This window comes from Cibotium barometz, chromosome 34, assembly GCF_041138505.1.
Source record: "Cibotium barometz isolate CiBa-2024 chromosome 34, ASM4113850v1, whole genome shotgun sequence".
Taxonomy (NCBI): domain Eukaryota; kingdom Viridiplantae; phylum Streptophyta; class Polypodiopsida; order Cyatheales; family Cibotiaceae; genus Cibotium; species Cibotium barometz.
The window spans coordinates 27020987-27039340 of record NC_141079.1 but is presented as its reverse complement, the minus strand read 5'-3'; the positions used below and the strand labels follow the sequence as shown (position 1 = coordinate 27039340).

General features: G+C 45.4%; 1 protein-coding gene across 1 annotated transcript in view; it reads right to left on the bottom strand.

The window, feature by feature from the left end:
- The window catches only part of LOC147618850 (uncharacterized), a 103624-nt gene that overhangs the window by 62668 nt on the left and 22602 nt on the right, over positions 1-18354 (bottom strand). Inside the window, exons 3-11 of the mRNA XM_086773931.1 lie at positions 7199-7358; positions 6659-6751; positions 6415-6532; positions 6164-6326; positions 5902-6076; positions 5148-5225; positions 4538-5044; positions 3757-4410; positions 3588-3656 (exon numbers count right to left, since the gene is read on the bottom strand). Coding sequence (XP_086630057.1) covers positions 3588-3656; positions 3757-4410; positions 4538-5044; positions 5148-5225; positions 5902-6076; positions 6164-6326; positions 6415-6532; positions 6659-6751; positions 7199-7358 — 2017 coding nt within the window. The remainder of the gene's footprint in view (positions 1-3587; positions 3657-3756; positions 4411-4537; positions 5045-5147; positions 5226-5901; positions 6077-6163; positions 6327-6414; positions 6533-6658; positions 6752-7198; positions 7359-18354) is intronic.

The following is an 18354-nucleotide window of genomic DNA, read 5'->3' as shown; positions in this document are numbered from 1 at the left end:
CCCAATAATAGCATATGGGCCACGTTTTCTTTCATAAAAGGCATTATAATGTTTTTAAAGGTTTTTAAAACCTTTTGAGTTAAAATCTCTTTGCCCCCTTCACACTTAGGGTTGTCCACACATGGGTTTCCTTTTTAACTCCAATCTAATGCCATTCACACTATCCACCATGTCCCCGTGCACACCTGCATACTGTCCAGAGAAAAACACAAGGTCGTGACAATTGAGAATTCGGATTCAGATCCACAACATGCTCGGCGTAATGAATGGCAGGATCAAGGTCAACAGGGTTGTACTTTTGCACATGGGTAAGGAGTGTGGGGTTTAAACCTTCAATGAAGGCATGAATTTCGTCTGTTGGATGAATCTCCAGTATCAAATTAGTGAACTGCAAGATATAAGAAGTCAGAGAACCAGTTTGGTCCAAGTGGTATAAACGAGTTCGGGCTTGAAAATCTACATTGGCAAGAATAAACTGCTTACAAAGACCCGCTCAAATTGTTTCCACGTCATAACCATTTTTCCAACGTGATGTCGCCAATGCCACCAAAGTAAGGTAGTAATAGGAGTAAGGACGCAGCAAATGTGATCTTCTTGGCATCGGTAAGGACCATCGAGTCAAAATACATGCAAAGTTCGTAAAGCCATTGTTTAAGTGTACGCTTATTGCATTGTCCTCCATAGGACTCAAGGGGTTTAACTCCCAATTTCTTTGTTTTACTAACTTCCCAAAGACGATAAAAAGTCTTTAAGATCGTCACCGTCCACCTCAGGGGGAATGTTGTCTTCATTGTCTGGTATTGATGCTGTAGTGTCGACTGCTGGTACAAAACTGATATGAGAATGGCGATCCGTCTACCAACTGATGGATTTGAAAAGCCAATGTGACCATGGACTCTTGAAGTTGTTGATGGAATTGTGGCTACCTCTGCTGCAAAGCCTGCTACCAATACGTTGGAGCTGAATTGCCAGGCTGGTGGGTTTGGTCCTCCATATTAGTGTGCTGAGATGTGGACTCTGCATGCTGAGGCCCTGGGGGTTGTGGTTGTTGATCTCTCCGTATGTCCCATGTCCTTGTTAAGACAACATACGTCTTCCAGCTACTTTTCACCCCACCAAACTGGAATAAACTTAAGGTTACCAAAAGTCCATGCAATCCCATTAATAAAAATCCTAAAAGACAATGGTTATAACATATTCCACCCCTAACATGTCCATGGGTTACAGCCCATCGAAAAGATGGAAAATCCACATGACTCCAAAATCCTAGAATCAAAATAATTCCGTTGAACTACATCCACCCTGGAGTATCTCTGACTATTGTGGGATCCAACCACATATACAAAGTCAATATATCAAACGGTCCAACTGTCCAATGCTCTAGACACTCAAGCTAAAACTGAAAAGTTCCAAACTTCGCATCTCTCTCATGTACAATTCCGAGGCTGCCTCATGCATCAATATCATTTGGCCATCACAAGAGTGTGTGATGAATGATAGAACTTGTCACCCTACGAGTCACATGCCAATGGTCACAAAAAAAGTCCCTACTATTGTTGCCACTCACAGACTAACACTAGTCCTCACAATTACCAGAGGTTAACTATGCCAAAGCATAGAGTGTCCCAGATAAGAAACCCGCGACAAAGCCTCAAGATCCTACATCGGAATACACTCTGGTGTCCCATACCACCAAAGCACACGATGGGCGCTCCAAGCTCTTGGTATCAAATGTTGCAGACTTCGCTTAAGCCCTCTCATCCACCTCAAAATCCTTTCTTTTCACTTCTTTCCAGCCCGTAACTTGTCACCTTACTGTCATTGCTTATCTCCAAGTTAGCATGCACATTTAGTGTGCACCGGAGATATATGGAGTCGGTGGGTAGTAATTTCGTGAAGTCATCTTGTAGTAATGGCATGGAGTCTCTTGGCGATGACGACTTTAAGCAAGTGAAGCCATCGGGATGGCTAGGATTTTACCTGCCACCACTGATCCGGCTAGAAGATAAACATGAGTGCGTTATCCAAGGGCCCAAGGTTGATGGGTGCTCCATGCCTTCACCAACTAATAACTGTGAGGTTGTCAAGTGGTGTTAGGAGGCTTTTGCTAAGTGAGATTCAACTCTGAATTCTCCCACATTGGTGGGCCTAGGAATGATTCAATAGTCTTGACTTCACAGACCTCTGTGAAGTACTTTTTTGTCTAATTATTAAGCTTTAATTTATCAGGTCTTTGTGGAAGAGTGATGGAATCTAATTTGTTGCATCCTCTTACTCTTCCAGATGAATGGCTAGTTCTTTTAAAATGGTGACGAGATCATACCAAGTTTTTCCATGGAATTGACTACGGAAGCCAAGGAGAAGGATTTGGGTGTGAACATGGCGGTACCTTTCATCCTTGACTTTGCATGGATTAGATTGATCCTCCAGTTGACCTAAGGTTTGACCTTAATGTTCAGAGAGGAATTCGGTTGCTTCAAGACTAGGTTGTATGGGGGAAAGCTGGCCATTCCACCTATGATCATGCTTAATGGGGGTTTATGTGGGGACCTTAGCCCGGTGTGACCGTCAGCACGGCCGTCATTTTTCGGCGCTCTTGCTTATCTTCCAACCTGATCGCTAGTGGCAGGTAAAATCCTAGCCATCCCCATGGCTTCACTTGCTCAAAGTCGTCATCGCCTAGCAACTCCACGTCGTTACTGCCGGATGAGTTCACGAAATTACTGCCCACTGACTCCATATATCTCCGGTGCACGCTAAGCGTGCGTGCTAACTTGGAGATAAGCACTGACAAAAAAGTGACAAGTTACGAGCTCGAAAGAAGTGAAAGGTTAAAGAAAGGATTTTGGGGTGCATGAGAGGGCTGAAGAAAAGTTTGCACGCACTACTATTGTCAAGCTTTGTTAGGAATTGGTTATGGTAAAGAGGGTGGCAGAGGTGAGACGGGGGATGTGCGATATGTTTTTTAAAGAGGGTAAATTGGGATGTCATAGTTCAGGAGCATAGGTCTCCCTTAAAAGAGGATATGTGATGGGTGTGCCCTGCCTCTTTTCCTCAAACATACACGAAGCGTCCGAGCTTTCGGCACTAAAGGAAAGACATATAATTCCTCTTTGCGCCAAGCCAAGAAATGCTTGCTTTTTCTACGAGTAAGGTGGCGAGAAGAAAGAAAGAAAGAAAGCTGTTTTAACGTCTACTAGAGGCCGAACTCGACCTATGAGACAAATCAATGTACAACTGTCAATGTCTTCTGGATGTCCAGAAAAAAAAAAGGACAGGAGAGAGAGAGAGAGAGAGAGAGAGAGTTATATTAAACGTCTCCTAAAGAACCAATGGGTCTATGAGACCAAAGTGATACAATGCTATCCATGGTATGTCTCATCATGGAAAAGAAAAACAGAACAAGTACAAATAACATAGCTCTCTGAAAGTAGAGGCTGATATAATGATCATCATATGAGAGAGAGAGAGTACACACGTCATGACACAAGAACAACTATACAAACTTCCTGATAAAAGATTCACTACCCTGGCATTTCTTAGAATGAAAAAGTAGTGAAAAGAAAACAAGTCTGCAAATCAAGTACTTTGTGATTTTGATAATCTGCAAGGATATGTCTTTGTAAAATACTCCATGCTTCATCATCCCCATCTGACTGCAACCAGGAGAAATTCCAACATCAATGTCTAGATTTGATCGCTTTCTTTCAAAGAGCTGATTGCAAAGCTGCATGGGGAAAGCTGAAGAATTCTTACCCCAACGATAAGCCGAGCTAAAAGAGAGAGATGCAGCTCACTTCCACCACTAGATCCAACTTGCTTATAGCTTTCCAATATTCGCATCAAAAGCACCTTCCATAAACCCAGTTGTTGACTGGCATCAAGACAAACCACAGGCATCACCACCGGTGCACCCTGAATTGTAGCTCCTAATGCTGCCAAACCTTGAACTTCATTTTTTAATTCCGGACCAGACATAGCGGGCATTGCAAGCTCAGATACTGCAGATGCCATTGGCTTAGCCTCTGATACATCCATGGCATCTATGGGTTCAACTGAGTGGTGTGAAGGACCAGGAGTAGATAGAGTAGCAGAAGGCACCGCAATGGTCGAAAGAGATATGGCAAGGCTTTGTGTCCGAGCAGCCTCTGAAGATGTTCCAGATAATATGGTCACATCACTAATCATGCTACTATCAGGTATGCTTACAGCTTCCTGCCTTACATGGATCTGGCTGATACCTGGAATAAAACCAATTTGCTCACTTGTAGACGGTGCAGTGAAACTCTCACTCTTTGCTGCTACAAGCCCTGCAGGGTTACGAAAGCCCCTGGTTATATCCAGCACAGGCTCTTCGAGTTTGCCATCTATTGACAAGTCTACATGGCGTGGGTCCATACGTCGGGGATCCTGACATACCATTTCAACCAAGGCACGATAAATGAATTTGTAATTTACGATTACATGAAACCTTTGACACGACTAGCATGAAAAAACAGAGCCAAAAGCAGGGAAAAACTCAAAAAAATTTGAGTACCCTGCGTGGATCACGCCGATGATCTGATGATTGAGCAGGTGCAAGCATTTCGGATGCAGAGAAAGAGGAAGCCAAGGACTGTCCAAGTGTGCCAACTGTGCTGAATTGCATCCCAAAATTGAAAGCTAACCCTGCACTTGCTCTTGTATTGGCACCCGGAGATAACGCAGGTGGTAAGTGTGGAAGATTACTCATGTTCTCTATGACCAAATCAGCAAGCATGTCAGCCGGAAGGCTTGCAATTAACAATTCAATCGATGGAGCTGCCCGTTCTCCCTTGGCAACTAATGCTCCAATCATGCCAATCATCTGCTGCAAAGGAGACGGCTCACTATCGAGAGTGGTGTCAAATGCATCATTAGTTCCTTCCATACTAGTAGCTGATTGTGTCTCCCGTAGTTCTGCATACATGGCACTGGGGCCAGCCCGAACACGTTTTCCTGGATGCTCATACACATTACCATTCTCCTGTGTGGGTCTATTGCGGTCCAACTGGAGCCTCTCGATCTACATATAGGAACAATAAAAGTGAACCAGAAATGACGTAGCAGGGCCCAGAATGCAAAACACAGCAAGCAACAAAGAAGAAACATGCAAAAAGGAAATAAACCTTTGTCTGGCTTACGGCTGCCTCAGCAGCATCCCCTTCCTTCATTGCTCTCAAGGCTGAACCCACACGTTCACGCCACTGCATGTGATTGCCATTAAAAACAATATCAGTTTCACTCCTAGAAATTGCAATGAAGAAGTGAAAAGGGGAGGGCGGGGAGGGGAGGGGGGGGGGGTTCAGATGTGTCCAACAGACAACCTCTGAAGCGTACACGGCAGGATGCCATTAGAACAAAGTAGTTGTCTGCTAATGAGCATCTTCAGACTGTCCCCAGACATCTGGGCAAAAGGCCCACCAGCAGCAGATATCTGCCTTGGATTTTCATCTGGCATGTCCAAGCCCATCGACTTGCAGACATTCACAAAAGGACAAGCGGCCTGGGGTCACAGAGATTTAAACCCATGACCTCCACTAAGTTCAATTACTTTAAAACCGCTAAGCCCACCACTTTCTTGTTTCATAGGGAAAGCAAATTGGGTTTATAAGCCTATCCATCTGGACCTTGTGAACATTACCCCAGACAAGAAGACGAAGGGCATCGGACATCATCTTTTCAAGCACTTTGTCCGCAGACACTCCTGGGGCCTTTACAGACATATCCTCCACCCATCAGACGGCAGGTGGGGTCTGGACAGAAAAGATCACCCGGCCAGGATGAACAAAAGGGTAAGATCTCCCCTTTTGTAGGATAGGTGGGTTGTCTGTAAAGACCCTAATAAGCGCTCTTTTCTAGAAGGTTAAAATCTACACTTACCGGTCCAACTCCAGAATGTGTGCATTTGAGCAGATTGATGAAAGCATTCGTCAAGGCATGAGCTACACTTGCCCCCTGTGCTCCTTTCACAGCCTCGCAATTGGGCACAAGTCCGAGCAAAACAGGTAAGACTCGCCCATACAAGGAAGGTCTCTGCTTAGCTATGGAGGCCAAGCTGTTCACAAAAAGAACAACAAATTAAATCAACAATTCCTTGCATTCACAAGATATTACTCAATAATTTCTTCTGTATGCCGCCAACCTGTTCACAAGCACAATGGCAACAGGCCCAGGAACCATTGATATCTCTGGTGCCCGAAGCTGGTCCAACAGAAGAGCCAGGTTTCTGCTAGCTTCTTGCCCTAATGCTCCCGCATCAAGGACAGGATGCCCTCCAAGCAGCCAGGCAACATTGAAAACATGCTCTACTCATGAAAGCCATACTCAAGTTCAGTATTTCATTGAGAATGCAAAAGAACTTTAGTCTAACCAAACTGGTTACCCCTGACTTACTCGCTGACTTCTGATGCAGAGGAGGAGGCTGTGCAGAGCCATTGGGTTCAGGTGTAAAAAGCAAAATGACCGTTTCTATGAACTTTATTGCTAGCAAACGCACTCCGTCGTTTTTATGCTGTGGTTCCAAAGACAACAAGTTTCAAGCTTGGTGAACAAATTATTGATTCCCAATTAGCAATCGGGTACCAAACAAAAGAAGGCATGAGCCAGCGAATAAGTACACCATTGTGCAGAAAGAGACCTCTTGAGAAGCTACATATATAGCATCCTTGAGAGTAATCATCCAGACCCAAGATTCCTCGAGCCTTTTGTCCACATGTCCAGAGTAGATGCCCTGATACCTCAAAAGTATAAAAGAGCAGTTAAAATAAAGGAAACCCTGGAAGTGCTGGCTAGTATGTATGGGTATATGTACATATGAATGTATGTATGTATGAATGTGTATGTGTGTATGCATGCATGTACATGTGTGTATGCTGCATCATGGCTGGATGGCTGGATGGCTGGATGGATTGTTGGTTGTAACTGGATTATTGGTTGTAAGCATGCATAGTATCTATGTATGTAGGCAGGTACATACATGTGTGCATACATATGTAAACATGCACCATGCATGCATAGATGAGACATGTGCGGGTGCACGTGCACACGAACGTGCATATGAATGTGTGTATGTATGTGCATGAGTTTATGGGAGAACCTGTTCAGTGTTTGAAGAAACTCAAAAGCTAAATCTGCAGTTTATCGATCAGTTGCAATAATTTGACTAAATTTTTGGCACCTGTAAAGCCACTTGTTCGAATGTGCTCCGAAACAAGTTAGAGCCAGTTGAGATGGCATGGCGTGCAACAGCTGGCGTATCATCCCGCATCAGAGTTAAAAGAACAGGAACCATCAATGGTATGTGATCCAAGTGCTTTAGGCCAATTTCTTCTATCATTCTGCCCAAACAAGAAACCATGCAAGTGGTGAAACTTTCATACAAGGCAGAGAAAAGGAAAAAGGGCTAATAGTTGAATAATCAAAGTCCATGCAAACAAGTGAACATGTGACAGCTTGCCTAAGAATATGTGGAATGCCACCTTGCCCCTTGCCAAGTGCCTCTAAACAAGGTCATCAGTCTCATATGCTGGCACCTCTAGGGGCCTACTGGTTGAATATGCAAACAACTGCACATCTAACACCCTGCCTAAGAATATGCAGAATGCCACCTTGCCCCTTGCCAGATGCCTCTAAACGAGGTCATCAGTCTCATGTGCTGGCACCTCCAGGTAGAGCCAACCTATCAATCAAAGGCCAATTTGCGAGCTCACAATTTTAACATCCTATGATCCTCTAGACGTCTCTATCATTCAAACTCTTATTCCAACTTCAGCTCGGCTCAGACATTTTAAGTCTCCAGTTCCACCTAGGCCTTCTGCCCGTCTTTCTACAGTGCCAGCTTGTTGTTGCCAGCCTTGCCACTCTTCCAACCTGATGGATTCAATTTGAAGACTTTGAAGACGAGGAAGATCCTTGATAGATCGATAGAGCACCAGGTTGCCAACAGGATAAGCCAGTGACCAACTTTCCCAGGTTGTGTACCAGCCTAGGAGGCAGTCAGCCAGCTCATATAGGAGTGTATATATATGCTGCCCTCTTCCTCACTTTTCATCAGTCCTCCATCATTCTTGATCATTCTTTCTTGATCGCTTTGGTGAGCACCTTCAGCCCTCTGCCTACGGAGTCCACTCCTCGCCTACGGGCTGGTTGTATCCACTATTTTCTTGACGATTAGTGCATCAGCATTTTGCTATTTTCTCTCATCTCTCTCTTGAAGCTTCAGCGTTTTGTCATTTGTCTACATCTTTCCGCTGCCCTCTAACAAGGTATCAAAGCCCAAAGACGTCTAGACCTGGAATCACTGATTGGAGGCTGATTGGTGCTGATTTTCTGCTTTTTCACGCTAACTTGGTGGCTGGCCGCAGTGGTTCATAGCTGCATTTTCTTCTCCGGAGGGGAAGATCTGCAATTTCTGCGTTTTTTTATCCTCTCCACTCTCTTTCTATCCCACCCACCCTACCTACAAGTGCAAAGAGCAGCTCTTGCACTGTTTTGGTGGCTGCAATTTTCAGTGGAGGTACACCATGACATGCGGAAAGTCATGGTGGCAGCAGTCTTGGAGACTTATGATTTTCTGGAGTTCATCACTCGACCAGTCCTCCGGCCCAACCCGAACACCGCAAAGGATGAGGATACGAGGGATGCCCATACGCACGAAGCTGCTCTATGCGATCGGCTTAATGCCCGTGCCATCACTCATTTTTCTGAACTCTCAACCCTCGGTCGTCGCTCACATCAAACGGGATACCCATGCATATGTTGCTTGGAAAAGACTCTCCAACATCTACGACAGGAAGACACCCATGAAGAGAGTTTCCCTAGAGCTTCAAATGTTGAAGCTTTCACCCATTGATTCGACTCCATGCGGGATCACATCAACAAACTGGAGTCATTGCGATCTGAGATTTCTCGGTGCGGGAAGGAGATTTCAACCGAGGATATGGTCATCCGGCTACTTGCTCACTTGCCCCCAACTTATGAGAGCTTCTATTCTTCACTTCTTACCTTGGGACGGACGGAAACCATTACCTAGGATGAGCTGGTACCTATGGTCCTTGATCAGGAGAACAGATTCAAGGATTCGCCTTCAATGAAAGGTAGCCAGGCTTTCATTGGACACAGAGGGGGGCAACCTAACAATGGCAAAGGTGGGGCACCTCCCTCTAACAACTCTAAGGACTCCAAGGATGCAAAGCCAAAGGGGTCTTCAACTTCTAATTCTTCTGGCAACCAAAAGATTTGTGATTATTGCTCCAAACAGGGGCACTTATGGCGACAATGCCGCAGTCGCATGCAGGATTTGGAAGGGAAGTCAAAGGACAAAGGAGCAAGCTTATCCGCCAAAGTTGTGGAGTCGTCAACTTTTGTCACCCTAATTGATCTCGAGTCCGAGACTCCCCCTCCAGTGGTTGAGCAAGTTTTTCCTTCTTGTTACCTCTCCTTAGTGGATTTTGGCCAACGGTGCCACACAACACATGACTTATCACAAGGATTGGCTTGATGCACCAGAAAGTTGCTATTGGAGATAACTCTATTGTCCCCATTCTTGGTGAAGGGATCACAGTAGCAATGAAACGTGTTTCTTACGTTTAAGAAACGTGTATGAAACATCTACATGTTTCATACATAAGAAACGTGGTTTCAAACGAATTGTTTTTTAAACCTAAAAGCATCAATCGTAGCGTATGGGCTGCCTCATTTTCCACGACCAATTCTGAAAGTACAACCGGGTACAGTGCCCACCGCCTTGAATCCTAAGAAGGTTGAACGATCAGGAGGAGGAGATTTCAATGGATGCTCCACAACAGGCTACATCTTAGGAGCAGGGTTCGACTTCAGAGGGGGGATTTGGTATTCCCACTTGGTTGTACCAAACATGCAAGACTCAGGGCTAGCACGGTTGCCTTCACCTCCAGCAAGGAGTCCCCATCAATAGGCGGTTGCGTACCACAACACCATCTCAAGAGAACCTGTGCGTCAATTATGCACTGATGTCACGCATCCAAAAGGACTCGGAACCTACTCATATTGGGGAGGCGCCTTCAGAACCAACTTGGAAGCGAGCCATGAGAGCGGAGCTTGACTCTATTGAGCAGAATCAGACTTGGGAGCTAGTTCCTAGACCAGCAAAGCGAAAGGTGATTAGTGTCAAGTGGGTCTATAAGACCAAGTAAAAATCGGATGGGACTCTAGATAAGCACAAGGCTAGGCTTGTGGCCAAAGGCTATACTCAGAAAGCTGGCATGGATTTTGATGATACCTTTGCACTGACTAGTTAGATGGCATCCATACGGTGTCACCATTTGGTCCCTTCACCAGTCTTGACCAGTGTTTCACACACTGGGTGGAACCAAGGTGTGAACGGGGATTTTCCACAAAAGAAAGTTACAGCATTTTACTGGCACGGTTTAGCCTGAAAGATGGCCATACAACATGTGCAACATGGATTTTATCCATTTAAGTGACTTATAATATTTACAAGTCGGTGTGTTCACATATCATTAATAATGGGCTGGCCATATTATTGTTTTGGGCTTGGACAGGTGGATAGGAGGCGCCTAGATGAAACTTGGGCATCAAGCCAAGAAAAACATAAAAGCTGCTATATTTGGACAAGCTCAGTTATTTTTGGGCTAAAACTTGGAGTACAAGCCAAGGAAAGCATAAAAGTGGATATTTTGGGCATACTCAACCTCTCTTGGCAAAAACAAAAAAGCACCATCTTATAAATAGAGCTGGTCGACTTTATTATAAGGGGAGGAGGGGCTGTTTTATGGGGGAGGTGCATGAGATCAGAAGCGACCAGCAGCTTTTTGGACTTCTCTCCTTGCTTTGCTGGTCGTACAGCCGGCTGCAGCTGAATTCCTATTCTCTCTCGGTTTGGGGCTGGTCAACTCCAACAGTGGTGCTCTTATCTTCCTCTTTTCTAAGTGGCTACACACAGTACAGCAGCTGCCTGGCTCTTGTCTCTTTCTTGTGCTGGTCATACACTGCAGCAATGGTTCAGCAACAGTACGACAGCCATACAGCACTACATGGCCGCTGTACAGCATCCCTACAGTCAGCCCCGTGTGTGGTTTGTCAGCTAGTCTTTTTCCCGGTGGCCTGGCAAGTAAAAGGGCGGTGTTCTGGGAGGTGATTATTGGGACTGTTTGTGACAGTTTTTTTGGGACAGCTTTGAGGCTTTCTTTGGGGGCTGATTTGAGGCCCAGTTTTGGGGCTGATTTGGCATGGAATTCGGGGCTGATTTGAGGCCCAGTTTTGGGGCTGATTTGGCATGGAATTCGGGACAGCTTTTGGCTCCATACCGGGCTGATTTATGGATGGTTTATGAGCTGATTTTTGGGGGCTGTTTTGGGACAGCTTGGGACAGCTCCTATCTTGGCACTGGATAGTTAACTGGGCAAGATTTGTGATGATGCTTTGTGGAAAATCTGGTGTTGTTCACACCCACACCTTGGTTTATTGTAAAAGCTTCTCGTTGAATAAAGAAGTTCCTACAGGGAGCCAGCCGTTCCGGCTTAGTGTGATGTTTTTGTATTGTATATGGTTCTTCCGATGTGTTATCATGCTGTCTCTGGTATTATTATTGTTTCGGGTCCCCGCCCCTACTTGTGACAATGGTATCAGAGCCAAGGCTTCCTTCCAACAATGAGAGAGGAAAGATTAGAAGTGGGGACTACACTGACCAACAATTTTCTATTGAGCTTATGGAAGCAATCACGAGCATGAGCAATAGACCACTTGGTCTAAGGATTTATGGATTCACAGATTTTATCCTTGAAATATGGAGTTGGTTTTATGTGCCCGTGTTCAGCACTTTTTCCATATGGATTATTGTGGATTATAAATCAAGCTTACGAGCAAACTATATGGAGCTATATCTCAAGATATCTTATGCGTATGCTGAGGAGATATCTTTTTCGGCTTCATGACGAGCCTGGCAAAGATAAAAGCTAAGTACACTTTGAGTTTTGCAAAGTTGCTGCTTTTTGCAATTTATTGCAAGTGTTTTGGACACTTAACCCTTGTATGCCCATACAAGGAGAATTGTGGGTTGTTTGTTTGCCTTGAATTGTTTCAGGTAAACATTATGGTTGAAAAGCCTGGAAGAAAGCTACAGCATTTTATTGGCACGGTTCAGCCTGAAAGATGGCCATACAACATGTGCACTATGGGATTTTATCCATTTAAGTGACTTATAATATTTATAAGTCGGTGTGTTCATATATCATTAATGATGGGCTGGACATTATTATTGTTTTGGGCTTGGACAGGTGGACAGAAGGAGGCGCCTAGATGAAACTTGGGCATCAAGCCAAGAAAAGCATAAAAGCTGATATATTTGGACAAGCTCAATTATTTTTGGGCTAAAACTTGGAGTACAAGCCAAGGAAAGCATAAAAGTGGATATTTTGGGCATTCTCAGCCTCTTTTGGGAAAAACAAAAAAGCACCATCTTATAAATAGAGCTCGTCGACTTTATTAAAAGGGGAGGAGGGGTTGTTTATGGGGGAGGCGCATGAGATCAGAAGCGACCAGCAGTTTTTTGGACTTCTCTCCTTGCTTTGTTGGCCGTACAGCTGGCTGCAGCTAAATTCCTATTCTCTCTCAGTTGGGGGCTAGTCGACTACAGCAGTGTTGCTCTTATCTTCCTCTTTTCTGACTGGCTGCACACAGTACATCAGCCACCTGGCTCTTGTCTCTCTTTCTTGTGTTGGTCGTACACTGCAGCAATGGTTCAGCAACACTAAATGGCCGCCGTAGAGCACTAGATGGCCGCCGTACAGCATCCCTACAGTCAGCCCCGTGTGTGGTTTGTCAGCTAGTCTTTTTCCCAGTGCCCTGACAGGTAAAAGGGCGGTGTTTTGGGGACTGATTATTGGGACTGTTTGTGATAGTTTTTTTTTGGCACGGCTTTGAGGCTTTCTTCGGGGGCTGATTTGAGGCCCAGTTTTGGGGCTGATTTGGCATGGAGTTCGGGGCAGCTTTTGGCTCCGTACCGGGCTGATTTATGGATGGTTTATGAGCTGATTTTTGGGGACTGTTTTGGGACAGTTTGGGACAGCTCCTAGAGATGTTTGTATCTTGGCACTGGATAGTTATCTGGGCAAGATTTGTGTTGATGCTTTGTGGAAATCTTTCGGCCTTCAGCTTCTCGTTCTGAGTCAGGCTTCTTCTCAGAAGACTTCTCCGGTGAAGCCTTCCCTTGGCCCTTGTTGTTATACCGACCTTTCGACCGTTGGCCAGTTAAGGCCTCTGAACCGCTGCTGTGAGGAGGGTTCGTGAAACGTTCCTCCTGGTCCAAGACCATTGGCACAAGCTCCTCCCAGGTAATGGTGCTGAGCCTACCACTCGTAATCAACGAGTAGAAGAAAGCAAAATGCTGAGCAGGCAAGTGGGACAGCAAAGTGATGGCCATGTCTTCAGATGATATCTCCTTCCCAGCCTGGAGGACTTCCTGCTGAAGGGCATGCAGCTTGTTAATGTGTTCCCACATCGTCGAAGACTTTGCAGGATTCATAACCCGCATCTGCACTTCCAAGGAGATCCTTTTCATGGGGTGATACCCTGTTATAAAGAGAAGCCAAGTGCTCCCATATGCCTATGGCCAACGTCATGTGCTTTACATGATTGATCACTTGTGGTGTGCACTTAAGGAAAATAAATGACCGGACCCTGGCGTTGACATGATCCCACATGTGTGCCTGTGCCTCTCGGTCCTTCTTCATCGATAGTAACTCCCCTTCCTCTACTTCCGGCCGTGGAACCCCGATGATGATGAAATCAGCAAGGTCATATGACTCCAGCACAGACTCCATCATAACCTTCCAGATGCCGTAAGTGTTCCCGTCCAACTGACGGTCCACTAGGAACGTGGGGAGAGTCGGGATCTTCACATGCTTCTCAGCCATCTCTAACAAATCTGCCATCGCGGGGATGTAACTGAAAAAAAGGGTGGGTGGGTGGGAAAAAAAACTTTCTCATGTACATTTTTCAATTATGTCGCCCAAACTCAAGTATTTCTCCCATTGGCTTATCTGTGTTTTGATCTTGCAGAGAAGTAGGTGCTTTTCTTAGTTGGCTGACAAGATAGGATGCATGTGGAATCTGAGAGCAGGATAAATAGATATGCAAGAGGGGAAAACTGTCCAAAACCCCTGTATAGAAAACCTAAAACCATTTCCTCTTGGTTGCCGGAAGCCATGCCACATGTCATCGTTGCTTATGCTGGACTGTAGGAGAGCTGTGCGTGTATGCCATGCACCTGTAGGGGGGTGCCCTACACAGGTAGTATGGCAGGAGCATAGGTGCACAGGCCGTACACTAGCTGGCTGTACAGGGACCGTACAGGCGCCTGAGGTGCTGGCCGTACAGCAGAGAAGCAGGGCAGCAGATGGCAGCAGGTGGAGAGGAAGGGGGCACATGCAAAGCAGCCGGCGGCAACAAAGAGTAAAAAAGCAAGTGCAGATTCCATGCTGAATTCAGGACCGCGAGGAGGATCGTCGACCCTAAGGGGATCAAGTGGAGTTCCAACAGCAAGAAGTCAAGGGGGTAGAGAAAACTTACTTCGAGGAGCAGATGGCAAAACTCCGGGCCGGTTTACAGGCTGATATTCAGCAGTTACAAGAACCAAGTAGTGCTTTTGTAGAGAGCAATCGTCGGTACAGCCACTACCGCACACACGGTTACACTTGCTCCTCCTTTCACACCGGATGCTTTTGCGAGTGAGAAGAAGGAGAGGACCCATGAGGTTGTTGATTCCTGGCTCAACAGTTGGAATGTGCACTTCAAGTTCCATACTTTCCCAAATGCCCAGAAGATACATATGGTGCAGGGTCTCCTGAAAAAGGGAAGGCCTTGGCCTGGTTGAGGGAATTGAGGAATAAACCCACTACTTGGGTGGATTTCGAGAGACAATTTTGAGATGAATTCCTCTAGACGGAGGATGTACTTACAAAGATTAAAAGAGTTGCAGTCTCGGGCGGGGCACATGATGCCACGACTCTTGTGTGTTTTCTTTCTCCATAGCTGTCTCAAGAGCACAAGCTCTAGGTGAGAAATAATCATAGCAAAACCCTGGAAGATGGCAACCGGTATGCTAAGATATATGAGAAGACCATATGGCATGTGCAAGACATGTGCATGCTCATTCCAAGAGCTAATCTCTGTATATGAGGAAAAGACAGAGATTTTGGGCATGAACCAGGCTCAGTGGTGTGCAGGAGAACCCCGGAATGGAATAGGAGCTTGTTGGCTGCAGCTACAGTGCTGGCCGACACAGTGTTCCCGTCAGGTAGAGTATTCTGCTGGCTGACAGCAGGTCGGCCAGATCTCTTTCAGCAAAAGAGCCTATAAAAGGCTATGCCAAGTTAATGGTTAAGTCATTCACTCCTCTAGGGGTAGGATCAATAGAGTAGGACTCTTATGAGTCAAGACAACCTTTTGAAGGGCAGCCAAAAGCTAGCCAAAATTGTACTTCCTTTTTGTACAATATGAATATACTGAAACCCAGCTCTCTCTCTCTTTTCTCTCCAACTCTTGCTTGCATTTTGCATCAAGTTGTTCCAAGTCAAGTATTTACGACTAAAAGAAGACTCCAAGAGCTTCCGCATGTGACATTGGTATCAGAACATCACACTCAGCAAGGCTCAAGGTGGAAAGGTACGGTAAGGTACGCATTCCAGTACGGGTTGAGATTTTAGGTATGTTAAATACGTAAGGTCCACAAAAACATAAAAAAATATACTATATAGTGTACATATATATACAAAAAAATGAATGAAAAAACAATTCATTTATGAACATTCAACAACAACACAATTACCAAAATGAGAGCTATCATTAAACAAGCATAAATAGGTTTCACAAAATGGAATCACTCAAACGTTTAGTACCCATGAGTCAAATGCCACGGGTTACATACTATAAGCATTGAGCAATCAATCAAAATTTAAAAGTTAAAAGAGAGTTTACTGTCTAGAGAAGCCAAAAAATAATAGTTAGTCACTAGTGTCACTATCACTACACATTGTAGAGCGCTCAATGATCAATCCACTTCATCACCATCAAATGATGAAGAAGATGAAGATCCAAGATCTCCATCTATCAACGTGTTTCCTTCCCTATTAGACTCTCACTCTACAATGGCGGTGACCGCAACGGCTGGCACCACATTATCATCATCTCTCGCTGCAATGTCAGTATCAATGAGAGAAATTGCTACGTTTGCACGACTGCGAGAAGTGTGAACCGCTAGCTTTCCTCTTTTGATGCTCTCTCTCCGTGTAACCTATGGATTTGGGGCCGGCTCCTATAACTATATGTCGTAAGCTCAGGCACATGCTCTCATCACTCACCGATTCATGCTCTCAAACTCCCTTTGCAGTTGACGAAGTAACTCTTCTTGCTCATTTCTCACTAGCTGCGCAGCCTCATCTGCAATACCAAGCGTAGGATCTGGACTCATCTTGATGCTATCCGGATCTACCTGTGGAATGTTAAGTTGTTAGTACCAAAAGTATGTGCGTATCGTGCGATAAAACATTTAACGCACACATAAGTTAAACAAGAAAGTGCATGTGCCATGTATCCTTCGGTGTCCCCAACGTGTGGAGACTCCATACGAGCTTCAAGTTTGCCTTGCAATAGACTAACTTCTCTAACAAAGAAGTACTCAAACGATTCCGAATCTTGGTGTGTATAAGCGAGTATAAACTCTAATTACGCTCACACACACCAACAGAGCAATCCTACAAGCACAAGCATAATCTTTATACCATAGAAGTTAGACTGTACTTAACGTTTTGAGACAATGGGACACATGACCGAATACCTAAAATTAGTAAGATTACTTGAGATAAAATACCAAGGGCCAAGTGGCACAATTTTGGAAGTCCATGGTAACCATAATTCTGCCACCATGTCAAAGGAGACTTGCAAGTCTCCTTTCTCAAAGCAATCTTCCTCGGAAAAGACGGGCCCAAGCTATTCATATAGCTGATCGTCTCCTAATCATAGTTGCATCCATACCTACGTACGGAACCATTAGGTACGCTTTTGTGTAAAGAATGGAACAGTACCATACGGTACCTAGCGTTTTGTTTTAAAAAAATTTGGGCCAAAAAAAAAACCTTAGGCGGCCGCACTCAAGCGATTTCAGCCGACTTATGCAAAGTTTATACTATATAAGAAAACGCAAGCGGCAGTCCCATATACAAGCAACTGCACAAAACATCATGGTTCACCTGCACGAAATGTCACCTGGGCCCTAGGGACTTCTCTGCTCACTGCTCGTGTACCCAATTTCACTGGGTAGGACCATGTCACAGCGGCCCATGAGGGATGTATTAGGGTGATATGAGAGCTCTCTACTCATGTACCTAGATCAGATTTTGAAGTTCTAGACTTTTTGTTATCTTTCTTTAGTACTATTTTGTACCCAGGATGATGTACCTCATGGATATGATGTAACCTTTTGGTCTCATAGGTCATTTTGGCCTTTTGAAGACGTTAATACAACTTTCTCTCTCTCTCTCTCTCTCTCTCTCTCTCTCTCTCTCTCTCTCTCTCTCACACACACACACACACACACCTGACATTCACTCCACCATCAAATCAGTTCTGGCCGAGGCCCATATCGTCATTAGTTGATTACAGCACATCTCACTCTACACAGGATCATTTGTTTTTTTTTTTCCGAGAAAAGATCCTTTCATTAGTTATATAAAAACGCCCGTAGGGCTACAAAAGATCTCTCCTGCTCCTAAGAAAGAGAAGAGCAGTGAATACATCATGGCAGCCCGGGAGACACTCCCTAGGTGCTGCAAAATACAAGCATCAGTATAAAGAACTGAGCGGCTAAATCATACAACAGGGGGGGGGAAGAGCCAAACAGGTGGCCTGTAGTGCCAACGGGGGGATCCCGTGTGTAGGGTGTAGAACGGGCCACAGCGCCAAGTGGTGTGAAAGGCCTGGCGCCGTAAGATCGCCTCATCCGAGTCTCCCCGGATGCGGTCGTACTGTCCTCGCAGGGTGTGGATCAACTCCTGCCAAATCCCCCGAACAGTCTCTGCTGGTGGCTCTAATCTCCCCTCAAAGGCCGTAAAGCACCGGGCCCTCCAGGTGAACCAGATGGTGAGGCTGCTGAGGAGCTCCCATCGTAAATCCCTCTCCTGTGTCCAGCTGGCGGACGAGAAATCCGGTGCCGGAACCAGGCGAGGCTGGCCCCTAATAAATCTGATGGTCTGACTGCCCTGCTCCATCTCATAGCCCATAGCAGGCCCTGACGAAGTCGACCAAGCAGCGGCACCCCACGTAAACATACCCTCTGGA